Here is a 14,523-nt window from a genome sequence, read left to right as displayed (position 1 = left end):
TTCATTTCCATGGCCTCTTCACTTTTACACGCTAAACTTTACCGTCTGATCTCTCCAAAATAAAATATAAACCTGCAGCAAAATTAAATGTATTAACTGCTGAGTTCTCACTATAATTACATTACCTCGCATTACACTGTACCTCATTAAAAATGCTAATGCCTATTAAATCTTTTTTAAACGCTTTGTCATTTTAGAATGGCAAACTTCATTGTATTGTTTTTTAGATTATATTAGATATACCAACATAAAACATCACATAGTTTAATTACAAACTTACTTAAAAAAAAGTTGTGCTATTTGTTATTCTTTTGCCTCTCTTTTGTCTATTACAATGTAATTAGAGTCCTCCTGCGTGTAACTTAGTTTGTATAAGAGCAAATGTTCCACGAAGGCCTCAGGGGTTTGATAGAGAACGTTAGTGATCAAACAGCATCATGGTGGCTGGATAACATTCTGGAGGGGAAACAACACTCTACACCAGCCAAACAGCAGCATGTTCATCCCAAAGAGAAATTAAATGTTCTGACTCATGAGTCATGTTCTGCATCTTCAGTTGTTGTAATATGGTGATGCTGTGGCCATGAAGGATCTAAGGTAGCAGTCAATCTTGCAACAAAGCTGAAGAGACCTCTGACTGAAGACTGTTGCTGTATCATGATTGTCATGACCAAAAAATAAATAAATTCTTCCAGCTCCACAGCAACCAAAACCAGATGGAACCAAACATGAAACGGCTCAATAACATAGAAAAAGAAAAAAATAGAGCTATTTATCTTTCTTAAAACATGAAAGATGCTGTTCATAGATGCTTTTAAGAGGAGTACACAAACAATGCCTATTTTACAAAGAAGTTCACAACTTAGAAAGAAACGAGAACTTGGAGATGCCAATTTGATACAAAGTGGGAAAAAACTTGCGTTGTTAGGGGATGTCAAATGATCTGAGTCAAAGGTAAGTAAATGTTAATCAATTACCACAATAACACTAAAAAGATAGCGTTACTTGACAGCAGACCATGCAGTGATCATTCACTCACCTCTGCATGCTGCATGCTGGAAGTGACTAACTTCAACTAGTCATTATTTAATCGCATGAGTGTACTCATTGAAAAAAAAAAGAATACAACTTTAATCCCAGAATTCTCATTCTCATACGAAAAATGAACTAAAAACACAGTGGTGTCAAATCAAAACATGTTACATTTAAGCCTAAAATTATACATTTCCCTGAGAATTTAAAATGTAAAATCATTTTTCATTTTCCCAAGTTTGTTTCTGTTAGAAAATCTTAACATTAATTTAAATTCTACTAAAACAAAATACATGCTGAACATTTTCTGAAGAGACAATGGGAAATATCTTTGTTTTGAAGAAAGTGTAAAAAGTGCTTATATGCAGACTTTGTTGCTTATCCAAACACCAATAAAAGTGACTTCTACACCGTTACCGCTAATGAAAACTAAGATGATTTGTATAGGACAATCCCATAAGTCTTTCAATTGTGTCTAATGCTCATACATTATATTCTTTACACCTTAATCGACTAAATGCAAAATAAAATTTGCATGTTCCACTGAGAGTGGTCCAAGAAGTTGCCTCCTACGCCACAGACGCTTTAAGAAGACATCTTTGCATCCAACACTTTTGCTGCAGGCGAACCTCTGCAATGACAACATTCACATTGGGCTTCTTAACTCTTTGCACATGGATAATGTCATCTGGCAGCTGGTCTGGGCCGGACCAGCCGACCGCATTTCACCAGGATGAACATTACACAGAAAACGAGACTTTAAGCAAATCATGTAAATGTTCTGTCATCCACGCCAGTAACAAAACAAAACCAACTTTGGCTTTTAAGGGGTAAGTAACTTGCAGGTGGAATTGCTGACTTTTCTCTTCTCTTGAAGCTTACCTGTTGACATGCACAACGATGTTAGCAATCTGAATACCCAGGTGTGTGTTTTCACACATATTTAGGTCCAATTTGGCAGTAATTTACTGGAATCCCCTGCTGGGAATCGGCTAAAACAAAGAAGGTCTTCAAACTGCATTAGAAACCCCCTCCGAAGACAATTAGATAATCTCTTGAGAAGATAAGCAGGAGAATGGAATTTAAGTACATTTATTGTAATTATGAGCATAAATCCCTGCTGATTGATTAAGCTTTTGATGTGCAATCACATTTTATGATGATGGAAAGATGGGAAACTGCTGATGTACATGATTTTCATTTGAAAAGCAGAATGCAGGAGGTTATATAATAAAATGTTGTTTGTGATTTTAGATCTTCTGAAACGGTTGCGTCCTTGTTATGCATGCTCTATGATTCATGGTTGTACCTGTTGCAACACGCTAAGAACAATGTGAACGATGCAGAGGAAAAGAGAGAAATGGGTCAATGTGAGGTTCTACAGTTTGAGGTGCATTTTCTCTCTAAGACTGTCCGTCTTTTACATACGACGGAGGTGAGTGCAACTTCTACATTATTCTAAGATTAGAAAAATATAAACTCATGGTTTGACATGTGACATGAAATTAAACACCTGATCAAATGAATGTAATGAAACATTGATTTCTCACCTTGTTTTTCTTTTTTAATTTTTTTTGCAACTCTTTTCAGAATCAGGTAAGAATCAGGTCAGAGCATAAAGTTGAATGACAGAAATGTCTGTTGTTTATCTCATCAGGTGAAAGCAGACTTTCAGTGTACCCGAACCACCAGCTTTGCCCATCTGCATTATTGGAGAACTGTTTATAGTTTTAGTATTTTCAAGGAGTGTAATCCCAAAAACAACATTCTACAGGATTCTGTGTGTACGGACTTTAAAACCGGATCGCTGAAATGCCAAATCCTTAAATTGTGCGGCGCGTCCTCTGATGTGTCAGACAGAGTTTGCCACAGAGTCTGCAGTGGTAAGGTGTGTATATGAACCTTTTCATGTTTCTGTTAGCAGTACTCATGATTGCTTAAAAATGCTTTATAAAAATCTCTCCATCAACAAGAATTGAAGGTATATGGACAATATTAGTCTGTACTAACGACTCCATGCGCAGAGGGAGAATTTTACTCCTTCCAGTTTTTCTGAAAGTAGTTCAACGGTTTGGGGAAAAAATATTATGACATGATAAACACATTTATTTTAAAATGACCAATAACATAATACTAGTACAGAAACACTGCAAAAACACAACAACGTACTGTTTTTTGGTCTAGCATCTAGTGCAGATATTTTAGTACACTTGAAGTAAGACTAAACTAATTTAGGAATAACTTTTCAGCAAGAAATAACTTGTTTAAAGCTTATGTTTCCATAATATTGATGAAAAATTCTAGTTATAAGTTTAAAAAATCTCTCAGTAATATTTTTTATCCATATTAAGGTATTATTGACTTAACAGAAGCTCATATATCTTGCTGAAAAGTTTATTGTATGCTAGTTTTGTTTTATTTGAAGTATTCAGAAATATTTGCACTAGAAAACACGCCAAAAATACTTGGTAAGATTGTGTGTTTTTGCAGTGTGTGTGTGCGTGTGAGTGACATTCCTATACTTCTTTTTTAGATCTTTTCAATGTTATTTCAAACATCCTGCTCAAAAGAGTCATGCATGCTTCAAGAAGGTAATATTATTTCTCCTTCAACGGTCCTTTTAATAATATGTCGGTTTTACTTTTCCTTGTATCAACCCAGCAATCTTGCAACTTTTTCTCTTTTCACAGAAATGTTCAACTTTCACGTTTGCACAAAAATATGGAGAGTGCATTCAGTCTGCAGCAGATGCGTTGGAAGATTTTTCCTGGCCACAGGCCTGTTGATGCTAATCTACACAAACAGACTTAAAACAAACTCGGCTGCATCCGCTCCTAGCAGCAACACCGCGGTGGGGATGCTGTTCACGACAGCGATGCGTCATTCCTCTGACTGGTCCTTGACGGCTTTTCACCTCGTCTGTGTTCTAGCAAAAACTATTCATGTTTTAATTGTTTGCAAGGCTGCGCATTTGGTCCTGAACAGATTGTTAAATTTACGCCTGAAGTCGATGCCTGTGCCTGTCACTGTGTTGATTTTTTTGATGACTTTTATTGTTACTTTGCTAAATAAAAACTTGATATGCTGGTATCCAGATGTCGATATGGAGGGCAGAGTTGAAGCGACACTAAGACCATGGGCTGGTTTAGCACAGTTTGAGTTTCTGGCTTGTTTGTATTGTTTTTATTCTCTGCTTCCCTTTTGTTTTCAGTTCATCCTCACTAAGCTGAACTGTTCACACGTCCTTCTTCATCTCCAGCTGGTTTCATACCCACAACATGTGAGAACACCAAGAAAGTTTGTGCTTTTTGTAAGAATATACAGGTTTATTTAATTCTTAAGCCAATTTTCAACGTTTCTACTGAATCAATAAATATTGAAATTTATATAATAAATAGATTTTTTTTTCTTCTTTTTTTGTTTTTTGCTTTTTCTGGTCATTTTGTGTTTCAAGCATTTACAGTGCTGTGAAAACGTATTTCACTCCTCCTTTTTACTGGTGTTCGCATACATTCATATTTTAGATCATCAACCATCTTTTCACATTGGTATTTTGGGTATCCTGAGCAAAAGCAAAAAGCAGTTTTAAAATTCTGAATTAATGAACAAGAGAAAAATAGATTTAGAATAGATTGACCATTCCAAAGATAAACCTACTGGTGCACAATCCCTATAAGTCCACAAAATATGTGAATGGAATCATCAGTGTGATTTTGGACAAATGTCATACATGTAATTTTGTCTTTTTGAAAACATATCATGGCTTACAAATATCCTACAAATGTCATTTGAAGAAATCAAGTTAAATAGAGGCATACCTTTATAATGTATTTTGAAGCAACCGCTTCAGTACGTTGTTCCTCAGTAACGGTAAAATCAAAGGTAATCAGACGTTTTTTTAAGGAAAACGGTTTGTGGATCCTCATAAGTCAGGATCTGATCAGGATTCAAAGCTGTGTACGTTGAGAATGTCTGAAATCAATGTATTTCATCTGGATTGCATGTGATAGACACAACACAATGTGATGTGTAGCTAAGATACAGAATAAAAGTTTAAAGTCAAAGTTTAAATGGTTTTAATTTCATGGTTTAATTTGTTTTCTATAGATACAAATCTAGGGTAACAGTAAGCATGCAATCAGAGCTGAAGGAACTGAAGTCTTAAACATGGACTGTACTGTGGAAAAGCAGGATGGATGCATAAATGTAAAAAAAAAAAAATACTTTAAACTGGAAATTTTAATTTGATTATTTTCCAGTATCACAAAAACTATTTTCAGTATCACAAACGATATATACCAATCATTTATATGAATGGCCTTAAAATACATTCACAGCTGTGTCTCCAATTACCTCAATAGTCATGACATGGTCATCTAGACACCATTATATTAATAGATAATGATAATAATGTGTGCAAACTTCTGATTTTGAACATATTAATAAAAAATGTATTCACCTTTTGAATCCTCATTATGGCATTTGGCATATAGAAATAATTTAGGTCATTCTAATAACTGACGTAAAAAAGGAGGACAGAAAAAAAAGGTATGTGTGTCTTTATATTTCCTTGTATGTAAGCTTTTTATTTCAAATGCATTCATTCAATCAATAAATCCATCAAGTTTATTTGTATAGCACATTTCATCAACAAGGCAGTTCAAAGTGCTTTACTTCACAAAATCACAACAACAAAAAAAAAACAAAAGCCATAGAAGACACCACACAGTCAACAATAGAGAAAAGCAGTAAACATTACATTTTGCTCAGTGTCATCGTTACACATCAAAATATTTGTTAATGTTTCATCTATTATGGTTCAAAAGCAACTTTAAACCGATGGGGTTTAGTCTAGATTTAAAGGAACTCAATATTTCAGCTGCAGTTTTCTGGAAGTTTGTTCAAGATTTGTGGTGCATAGAAGCTGAAAGCTGCTTCTCCTCGTTTAAGTATGGTTCTGGGGAAGCAGAGATCTGAACCACAAGACCTGAGGGGTCTGGGAGGTCTATCTAACAGCAGCAGATCTTTAATGTATTGTGGTGCTGAGAAGTTCAGTGATTTATAAACTAACATCAGTATTTTAAAGTCTATTCTCTGAGCTACAGGGAGCCAGTTTAGGGACTTTAGAACTGGTGTTATGTGCTCCAACGTCCTGGATTTACCCTCCTGTTATGTTCGTTTCTGAGGTACAGCAATAATGTTCGTGGGTCAATTTGACCCAGGGAGTGTTTTATCATGCAATAGTGTCAGGAAGGGCTGCACAGTGGCGCAGTTGGTAGAGCTGTTGCCTTGCAGCAAGAAGGTTCTGGGTTCGATTCCCGGCCTGGGGTCTCTCTGCATGGAGTTTGCATGTTCTCCCTGTGCATGCGTGGGTTTTCTCCAGGTACTCCGGTTTCCTCCCACAGTCCAAAAACATGACTGTCAGGTTAATTGGCCACTCTAAATTGTCCCTAGGTGTGAGAGTGTGTGTGCATGGTTGTTTGTCCTGTATGTCTCTGTGTTGCCTGGCGACCTGTCCAGGGTGACCCCACCTCTTGCCTCTGGCTCTAGCTGGAGATGGGCACCAGCAACCCTCCCGACCCCACTGAGGGACAAGGGTGAAAGAAAATGGATGGATGGATAGTGTCAGGAACCAAAAAATTCCTCCAAAACATTTTTTTATCTGATTATTAACTCTAATACTAACCATCTCAATAAAAATGTGTGCAATTATGTTTTTTATTTCTCAGAAATTAAGGATTAATGACGACAACTTACTCAATTACTCATTTGGACATAAAAAATGGGATTTACATTTTTTATGTCCACTGAAAAAAACCTAGACACAAAAAAACAATAATTTCCTTGAAAGTGATCTTTGGTAAATTTTTTTATATTACATTTAATTTTTTTTTTCAAAGGGTGATCTTTATAATTGAATCTGAGACACACATACTGTTCCGGGTCAAAATGACCCGCCATTTAAAATCAAGATAAATAAGTCATGCAGAGAGTATTTATGTTCCCCTCCACTTCTACTGAGTGTCCACTCAGTGTGGGTGGAGTTTACCCACGGGAACAGAATAGGTTCCCGTCAAAAGTTGTATGAACACCTGCTTTCTCGCAGTTCATTGTGAAGTAAAGAGAGTTGGGAGAAAGTGAGTTTGTGTGTGTCTGCGTGTGTGCGTGTATGTGTGTGTGTGTGTGGTGTGTTTGCGTGTGTTTGTGTGTGTGTGGTGAAATAAGGTTCATAGCTGTAAGGAAACAAACAGAATTGGACATTTTTAATCTTTTTTTGCACTTCAACTTGACTGCCGGGTCAAATTGACCCGAACAGTATTGATGTAACAAGTAGAGACAGGGGGGGCTGCAAATGTGTAAAATGAATACATTTTCAATTTATATGTAGAGTTCACCTATTAAGACAAATAGAAAAAGTTTCATGCAATAAAAATACTTGCAACTATTTTAAAAATATTTTTAAACTTTGAAACGGGTCAATTTGACCCGCAACATAATAGGAGGGTTTAGTGAGAACGTGAGCAGCAGCGTTCTGGATCTGGAGGATTGATTGATTTTTTTTTTTATGCAGTAATCAATGCAACTAAAGATAAACACATGGATGAGTTTCTTTAGATCTTGCTAGTCCTTTGATCCTGGAAATGTTCTTCAGGCGACAGAAGACTGACTTTGTAACTGTCTTTATGTAGCTCTGAAAGTTCAGGTCAGAATCCATCACTACACCCTGATTTCAGGCCTGTTCTCTATTTTCTAGCTGCAATAACTGAGCTGTGTGCTGACTCTAAGTATGTGCTTCAGACATTTTTCATTAAGGCAGTCACGATAAATGTAATATTGTTTATCCTTCACAATAAATGCTATTTAAAATATAATCACATGAGTATAATCCATGTTAAGAATTTCAGTTGTAAACGTGTTAGGCATTTCTTTTCCCTAAGAACATCTGCTGCTAAAACACAAAATTATGTCCATCAAGCTATCAGGATGCAGAGTGTCAAACACTTAGATGTTGGGATCTGTGTCAGTGATGCAAGAACAAGAAGGTCTTGTGAGGATTCCTGATGTGTGTTTTCCTGATGTGTGTTTTCCACCAGGGGACATTTCTCTCACTGTGGAAACAAATTATAAGCAACTTTAGATCTCAGGTCAGTGGTGCTTCAGCAGAGAGGAGGGTGGGTTAGCATGGGTTTGATCATCATTCTCTTCCTAACTCTGCTTGCAGGAACAAAGCCAGAAAACCAGACATGCAAAGTGATCAAAAAGACAGAATTAATGGAGTTTTCCAAAGACGGAGATTTGAATATTGCGGGAGTTTTCTCTATAACAAGTTCAAGAACATTGGTAGATAACGACTACCAGGCAATTCCGTATTCGTACTGCACAGGGTTAGTCAATGCTAAAAATAAGAATTTCATATAATGTGAACTGATGTTTTTATGCCGTTGTGATCAGTGGGTAAATTCTCAATGTTTATGTGTGGCTCCTCATCCCGTGTTTGTAGATACAATCACAGAGAGCTGAAATTTGCCAGAACAATGATTTTTACTGTGGAGGAGATCAACAGGAATCCTTCCCTCCTCCCTGGATTAAGGTTGGGTTACAAGGTGTACAATGGATGTGGGACCGAAAACCTGATTCGAGCAGCTATTGAAGCCATAAACGGGAACGATCCACTGGCCTGCGGCGGTCAGACGTTGGCTGTCTTAAGTCATTCATCCTCTGGTGTGAGTGACAACATAAACACCATTATCAGTGCTGTGTCTGTGCCACAGGTGAGAAGAATTGATCACATTTTCAATTGAAATGTAAACTTGATTAATAATTTTTTTTCTTTTTTTTTCTTTCAAGATCAGTCACCTGTCTACGTGTGCTTGCTTAAGTGACAAAGTTCGATACCCGACGTTCTTCAGAACCGTACCAAGTGACAAATTCCAGATCACGGCTCTGGTGCAACTTATGAAATACTTTGACTGGCGATGGGTGGGAATAATTCATTCTGTCGGTACGTACGCGGAAGACGGTGCGTCTGAATTTGTTAAAGAAGCACAAAAGGAAGGCATATGTGTGGAATACACGATGGTATACCTGGAGACATCCAAGTCAAGGTTAAGAGCAATAACTGAGACTCTGAAGGAGTCCTCATCCAAGGTGGTGTTGTTGTTTATGTCCCTGTCTTTCGCCAAAACATTTCTTGCTCATATGGAGGAGTATAACATCACTGGAAAACAGTGGGTTGGCAGTGAATCTTGGATCTCAGCTGCATACCTTGCTTCTGCAGAGAGAAAGCACATTTTGCATGGGGCATTAGGCTATGCCATTCCTCAAGCATCCATACCAGGGCTTGGAGAATTCCTCCTTAGCCTGAAACCATCTGATGAACCACACAGTTCTCTAATTAAAACGATATGGGAGAAGTTCTTTGACTGCAGCTTCACCCCATCTAATACCTCCACGTCGTGCAGCGGCGCAGAAGACCTGCGGACCGTCTCGAGTGACTACACATACGTAGCAAAATTCAGAGAAGAAAATAATGTTTACACAGCTGTGTATTCGGTAGCATTTGCTCTGCATGTGCTCTTGCAGTGCGAAAACGGCGTAAACCCTGCAACGGGAAACCCGTGTCTGACCAAGGATGAAGTCCAGCCTAAGTTAGTAAGTTTCAAGGACATATACTGATGAAGATCCTAATTCATTACATGAGTTTGGAAGGGAGTGCTTGTGTAATTTGTAAAATTGTCTCTCTGAAGGTGTTTGATGCTTTGAAGCGTATAAACTTCACCACTAAGAATGGTGCCAGAGTTTTCTTTGATGAAAATGGTGACTCTATTGCCAAGTACGACCTTGTGAACTGGCAGATGAAAGAGGACGGTTCAGCAGACATAGTCATCATTGGCCAGTTTGATGATTCTTTACCAGAGGGGAACAAACTGAAACTAAAAGACAATGCAAACATAGTTTGGGGTGGCTCTAATAATGTGGTAACTATGCCAAACTTTGTCTCAGTATTGGATAATTTGAAAATTTTTAATTCGGTGTTAAGTTTCTTGCGTCCTGTTTTGATGTAATCAGGTGGTAAGGTCTGTCTGCAGAGAGCCGTGTCCACCAGGGACTCGAAAGGCAGTAAACAAGAACAAGCCTGTGTGCTGCTTTGATTGTTTTCATTGTTCTGAAGGAACAATTAGTAATAAGACAAGTGAGTGGGAATTTTAACAAGCAGCCTTTTTCTTTAGAAAAAAAAAAGAAAACAACAAATCTGTAAAACTATTTCTTGACATTGACTTTGGAATGTATTATTTCTTGCAGATTCTCTCGACTGCTCGCCCTGTCCACCTGAAGTCTGGCCAAACGAGATGAGAGACGACTGCGTTCCAAAACCCACCGAATACCTCTCCTACACGGAGACCACCGGGGCACTTCTCACTGGTTTTGGCACCTTCGGTGTATTTTTATCCCTTCTCATAACAACGATATTTTTTACTCATAAAGAGACTCCCATTGTAAAAGCCAACAACTCTGAGCTTAGCTTCCTGCTTCTGTTTTCACTCAAACTGTGTTTCCTCTGCTCACTGACCTTCGTTGGTCGGCCCACTCAGTGGTCTTGCATGCTTCGACACACCACATTCAGCATCACGTTCGTTCTCTGCATTTCGTGTGTTCTGGGGAAAACAATAGTGGTTCTGATGGCCTTCAGAGCAAGACGTCCAGGGAGCAATATGACAAAGTGGTTTGGACCCGCACAGCAAAGACTCAGTGTTCTCATTTTGACTCTTGTTCAGGTTGTCATTTGTATAATTTGGCTAACTATTAACCCCCCTTTCCCAAAGAAGAACATGCAGTACTATAGAGACCGAATAATTTTAGAGTGTGCCCTGGGTTCAGTGATTGGATTCTGGACGGTGCTGGCTTATATTGGAGTCCTTGCTACTTTATGCTTTGTTCTTGCTTTTCTTGCTAGAAAACTACCAGACAGCTTTAATGAAGCCAAGCTAATCACATTTAGCATGTTGATATTCTGTGCCGTCTGGATCACCTTCATCCCAGCTTATGTCAGCTCTCCTGGAAAGTTTACTGTGGCTGTGGAGATATTTGCTATTCTGGCTTCCAGTTTTGGTTTGCTGCTTTGTATTTTTGCTCCAAAATGCTATATTATTCTACTGAGGCCAGAGCAAAACTCAAAAAAGCGAATAATGGGTAAGGTGTAAAAACATAAATTGTGAAAGTTACAGATTTTTCTAAAACAAAGTGTCTTGATGCTATAGAGTTATTCACAAACGTTACATACACTAATTTAAGTAGAACTGCCCAGAGTAGATTATTTTATATGTATTTAGTCTTTGCTTAAATGACAAGCATTGTCTTGTCCTTTGTGTTTCTGTGTTTCCAGCTGTTGATGTTCTTCATGTATGTTTCAATAAAAAGAACTTTCACAGATTGTGTTGTTTTGGTTTTCAAATAGCTTTAATGAAATTCAAATTAAATATTTCAACTTGAGCACTAAGTGACGAAAATGGATGAACAGACAAAAGTGATTGATGCTTACACAATTTTAACCTTCTTAGATTCTGATGCTTAAATAATGCACGATAACCACAGTATTGAAGTATCCATCTATTATCTTCCAATTTGTTTTGATTCTGTATTAGCTAACAGAATCAAAATGTTGTTAGCTCTAGGTAATGTAAAAAACAGGGGAGCACAAGCTGATCACGTTTGTTTCAACCGATATCTTGTGTTTAACCGTACAGAAAGACTTTGACGCTGTTTGCCTTAATCCTGGCGTTTTGCGGACATCAATAGTCAGCCTCCACAAACGTGATGTCCTTTTGTTTAAGGGCTCAAGTCCATTAAGTAACACTTTATTTGACCAAGTGTGTATAAGACTATGTAATGTTTATGACAGTCTCCTGTTTATGACATAACCAATGTTTATGTCATAAACATGTCATAAACATTGTCATTATTTTCATCCATGTTCTCTTATGTACATGTTATTGTATTTAACATTAGAAAAAGTGCTATTTAGTTAGCTTGGTGATTTCTATTTCTATTTTATTTTTTTAATATTTGACCTATAAATTGTAGCTTTGTCAACGTTATTTGCATGATTGTAATAAAAGAATCTCTAATATCCACAATTTGAAGTGTGTATAAGACTGACAGGAGACTGTCATATACATTACATAACATCTGTCATGAACATGAAGGAGTCTTTATGAATGTCTATGACTGTAGTCATGAAGTGTCATTTGGTAAATATTGACAATTTTAATATAAAGTTGCATTAAAAATCCATTAAAAGTGCCAACTTTGAATTATTTGGTAAATAATGACACTTTTATTGTAAAGTTACTTTAAAAGTTGCATTAAAAGTCCATTAAAAGTGCCAACTTTGAATTATTTGGTAAATAAGAAAAAGGTGGCATTTTCAATGGACTTTTAAGGCAACGTTTAAAGCAACCTTACATTTAGAGCAACTGTCCGTTCAACCAAACAGCACCAAACAGCGTGTCATGCTTTGCATATTTGATAAAAGAAGAAAAAAAAAATGCCGACCTCAGTTTTTTTTTTTTTTTTCAAAGTTTATTTGATAGGGACAGACACACATTTACATAGACAAACTGAATGAAACAGCAGTCCCATGTTAGCATCATGGTGCAATAGCAACAGCTAATTCGCAGCACTTGTCCCTAGATGGGCTTTTTTTTTCCTAAAAATAATAACTCTAAAAATTGAAGTGAAATCATTTGAAACAACACAACTTAATATATTCAGAGAAGTGTAAAAACAATTAAAAATGAGTACAGGTCTGTTTTTGGCATAACCAGAGTTTTGTTTGATTTTTTAACATACTAAAACTGGTTACAGACTTTAAGTGAACAGGGAGTGAGTTCCAAGCTGCAGATCCTCTCACAGACAGTGCACTTTGAGCAAAAGTGGTTCTTCGAAAGGGAACCTTACAATTTCCCTCCAAGGCTGCTCTGGTAGATCTGCTATTGCCCTGCAATGTCTGTATGCAATCGCTTAATGGCATTGGTGCTAGTCCATTTAAACACTTAAAAATCAGTTTTAAAACGTTATAATTTAGGAAATTTGTAAAATCCAAAATTCCAAATTTAGCCAAAATGCGACAATGATGGAATCTAATTGGCTTTTGATATAAAACCTTTAAGGCCTGATTATAAAGACTTACTAGAGGTTTGAGAGTAGTTTGATTAGTTTGAGACCAGACAGTAGCTCCATAGGCAAAATGTGAGAGGATTAGGGAGTTCATAAACATCTCTGCACAGTGAAGTGTCAAACAATGTCTAATAATTTAAAGCAATTTATATTTGATCTAACAGTTTTGCAGATTTTATCGACATGGGTCTTGAAAGTTAACTGAGCATCTAGAATGATTCCTAAATATTTTTCTTGTGATACTTGTTCAATAGGGTCCCCATTGATCTGAATATTCAAATACTGTAATGCGGTTTTCCTAATTGAAAAGCAAATGCACTTTGTTTTGTTTGTATTTAGAGTTAAGCAAGAGTCCTTTAGCCATGTCGATAATCTCTGCAGACTGCTCTGAAGTTTTTCACTGACAACAGTACCGCTTTTGTCCGATGTATAAACAATGGTGTCATCAGCATACATTTGCAAAATGACGTCAGGACAAATGTCAGGAAGACTATTAACATACAAACTAAAAAGGACTGTTGGTGGAACATATGAAAATATATCCAATTTCTTAAGTGATTATGATATAACAAACATAAGTTATAGGGTAACAGGGAATTTACAATGTACTCAGGACAACATGTTCAACTTTCTCTGATTGCATATTGCATTGTGTGAAGAGTGCATTGAATGAATTTAAAAAATAGCATAACAGATCGACTGGGACATATTTTGTTTTATAGAGTGAGCTATTTATAACGTAAATGATGTTGAACGAAAGTCTGAGTTCCTGTTTTTTGTTTTCTTAAAGCGCTTGATTATTAGCAGATTATGATTCTTAACACATGTCAAAGAACATTACTAATAAATTGGAAATACTTAAACTACCCACTTGTTCAATGGAACTTGGTTGAACAAGCTCATCACCTGCTTCACCATCAGTTGTTTCTGATGACAAGTTTTCTGTATTAGGCCGTATTTGTGGGAGAAAAACATACAAAACCACATTAAAAAAGCATGAAGACTGTTGATGGAGTCTTCAGTGGAGAGTCAAAACTTGTGCAGGTCACTTGGAAGAGAGCGTCAGGAATAAATAATTCTGTTTTCCTCTACCTCTCAGCTCTTTGCATGCTCGTACACATACACATATTTGGTTTTCACACACCCATGTGCTCAAAGCTAAGGTTGAACGAAATGACACGCTGGGAACGCTGTCTTTAGGGCATAGCTTAGATAGCGGCCAGCAAAAGAAATTAGAAACTATTGTTAGATTCCTCATCAAAAATGTATTGATGAGGAAAACACTGTTGAGCAGATTTAATGGGAAACCAGGTG

General features: G+C 36.9%; 2 protein-coding genes and 1 long non-coding RNA gene across 3 annotated transcripts; all 3 read left to right on the top strand.

Annotated features, from left to right (window-relative positions):
• The first annotated feature begins 1,284 nt into the window (after positions 1-1,284).
• Positions 1,285-5,059, top strand: LOC103474246 (uncharacterized). Its single transcript, XR_014090666.1, has 5 exons — positions 1,285-1,862; positions 2,287-2,467; positions 2,690-2,920; positions 3,566-3,623; positions 3,723-5,059. It is a non-coding gene; the product is annotated as an uncharacterized LOC103474246 (long non-coding RNA).
• Positions 5,060-8,567: 3,508 nt separating this feature from the next.
• LOC103474278 (extracellular calcium-sensing receptor-like) lies at positions 8,568-10,184 on the top strand. The gene is made up of 4 exons (XM_081614795.1): positions 8,568-8,804; positions 8,881-9,680; positions 9,734-9,993; positions 10,102-10,184. Exons 1-4 carry the CDS (start codon positions 8,568-8,570, stop codon positions 10,182-10,184), a joined length of 1,380 nt encoding a protein of 459 aa, XP_081470921.1.
• Positions 10,185-10,301: 117 nt separating this feature from the next.
• On the top strand, positions 10,302-11,407 carry LOC145554571 (vomeronasal type-2 receptor 26-like). Its single transcript, XM_081614700.1, has one exon. It carries the CDS (start codon positions 10,383-10,385, stop codon positions 11,232-11,234), a length of 852 nt encoding a protein of 283 aa, XP_081470826.1. The 5' UTR covers positions 10,302-10,382; the 3' UTR covers positions 11,235-11,407.
• Positions 11,408-14,523: the final 3,116 nt, after the last annotated feature.

Source organism: Poecilia reticulata, chromosome 13 (genome assembly GCF_904066995.2).
Source record: "Poecilia reticulata chromosome 13, P_reticulata-male-v2, whole genome shotgun sequence".
Lineage (NCBI taxonomy): Eukaryota > Metazoa > Chordata > Actinopteri > Cyprinodontiformes > Poeciliidae > Poecilia > Poecilia reticulata.
This window is presented reverse-complemented; position numbering and strand designations above follow the sequence as displayed.